This window comes from Condylura cristata, unplaced genomic scaffold (assembly GCF_000260355.1).
Source record: "Condylura cristata isolate star-nosed mole 26May11 unplaced genomic scaffold, ConCri1.0 scaffold00038, whole genome shotgun sequence".
In the NCBI taxonomy this organism is placed as follows: domain Eukaryota; kingdom Metazoa; phylum Chordata; class Mammalia; order Eulipotyphla; family Talpidae; genus Condylura; species Condylura cristata.
In genome coordinates, this window is record NW_004567139.1 from 9266054 (window position 1) to 9267585 (window position 1532).

Genomic DNA, 1532 nt, shown 5'->3' on the forward strand with positions numbered 1-1532 from the left:
GCCAGCCCCAGGCCTGGCCCGCAGGCCGGACGCGCCTGCCCCTCTGGTCTGTCTGTGCCGCGTTCAGAACTGGCCCCGACGGCGCCCTGGCTCTCGGCTCTGTATTTTCAGCCGCTCTTGGAGCCCGAAACTCGGCCGAGCTGGGCGCGAGCCTCCCAGGCGGCAGCGGGCCCGACACGGCCTCCGACGTCCTGTGCGCTTCTGACTGTCCCTGGCCTCCGGTTTTTCTTACTAAACTTCAAAACTTGCTGCCCCTCCCCAGCCCTGGCCCTGCTGGGCTTCGGACTGCAGCTGTCTCCTGGCGAGAGACCAGAGCCGCGTGGCATCAGAGGGAAGGAGCCCGGGCCCAGGCGGCGGCCCCGAGAGCCGCTGTGGGGCGGGGCCCCCGCACGCAGGGAGGAGGGGGCTCCCCGAAGTGCTGGGTGTCGGGCGGCAGAGGCAGGGGCCGGTCGCGGGGGCCTGGCCCCCCGGGGCAGCTGGGCACTTCTGGTGGACAGGAAGCATGAGGCACCCGCCGAGGGCAAAGTGGGCCGTGGGCCGCCCGGGCTCCGGGCTGTTCACCAGAAGCCGGACAGCCCAGCGGTGGGGACCGTGGGCCTTGGGGCTGGGCACTTGCTGGCTCTGCCCCTCCCTTTGGGTGCCTTGGGCGCTGCCTGACACCCAGGTCTCAGTCTCCCCATGCGTGGGATGGTGGCACCGGGCCAGGCCGCCCCTGGCCTATGGGGAGGAGCCAGTGCCGGCCGCTGTCCCCTCGCGGGCGGCCGCCCTCCGTGCTCTGACGGGGTGACTGGGCTCTCGCTACTGAGGTCCGTGGGCACTCACTGACCACCGTCTGCACAGGGTGGGGTGGGGGAGGGGAGGGGTCAAGGAAAACCACGGCAAGGACACGAGGCTCCCGGCCTGGACATCCTCAACAGAGGTTGTGCTGGACGTCCACTCTGTCCTAGCAGGGCCGCGGCCACGTCTCCCAGCTCCACTCGGCTCTGTCTCCCCCAGGGCGCGCGCCGCAGCCCCTCCCCTGAGAGTGCACCCCATTCTTGATGTGTGGGTGCTCCAGCCTCCGCTCACCGCACCTTTCTCTCTGTCTTTCAGCCTTGAAAAGATCTTTTGAGGTCGAGGAGGTCGAGACGCCCAACTCCACCCCGCCCCGGAGGGTCCAGACGCCCCTGCTCCGGGCCACGGTGGCCAGCTCCACCCAGAAGTTCCAGAACTCGGAGCCGGCCGCCCGCCACGGAGACTCGCTCAGCCAGCGCTCCCCCAAGGCCGCCCTGCGGGGGGTCGAGCCCCCGGGACCCAGGCCCGAGCCCGTGTCCCGGCGCACGGAGCTGTCCATCGACATCTCGTCCAAGCAGGTGGACGGCGCCGGGACCGCCGGCCCGGCCCGCTTCGGGCTCAAGCGGGCTGACGTGCTGAGCCACAAGACGCCGGAGCCCGCGCCCCGGAGGACGGAGCTCACCCTGGCGAAGCCCCAGGAGTCGGCCCTCCGGAGGATGGAGACCGCCGCCCCCAAGGCCCCCGAGGGGCCCGCGGCC

The 1532-nt window shown here is 71.5% G+C and overlaps 1 protein-coding gene across 1 annotated transcript in view; it reads left to right on the plus strand.

Annotated features, from left to right (window-relative positions):
- The window catches only part of LOC101619337 (basic salivary proline-rich protein 2-like), a 51954-nt gene that overhangs the window by 44596 nt on the left and 5826 nt on the right, over window positions 1-1532 (plus strand). The window contains exon 5 of the mRNA XM_012733006.1: window positions 1093-1529. Within this exon, the coding sequence (XP_012588460.1) occupies window positions 1093-1529 (437 nt within the window). The remainder of the gene's footprint in view (window positions 1-1092; window positions 1530-1532) is intronic.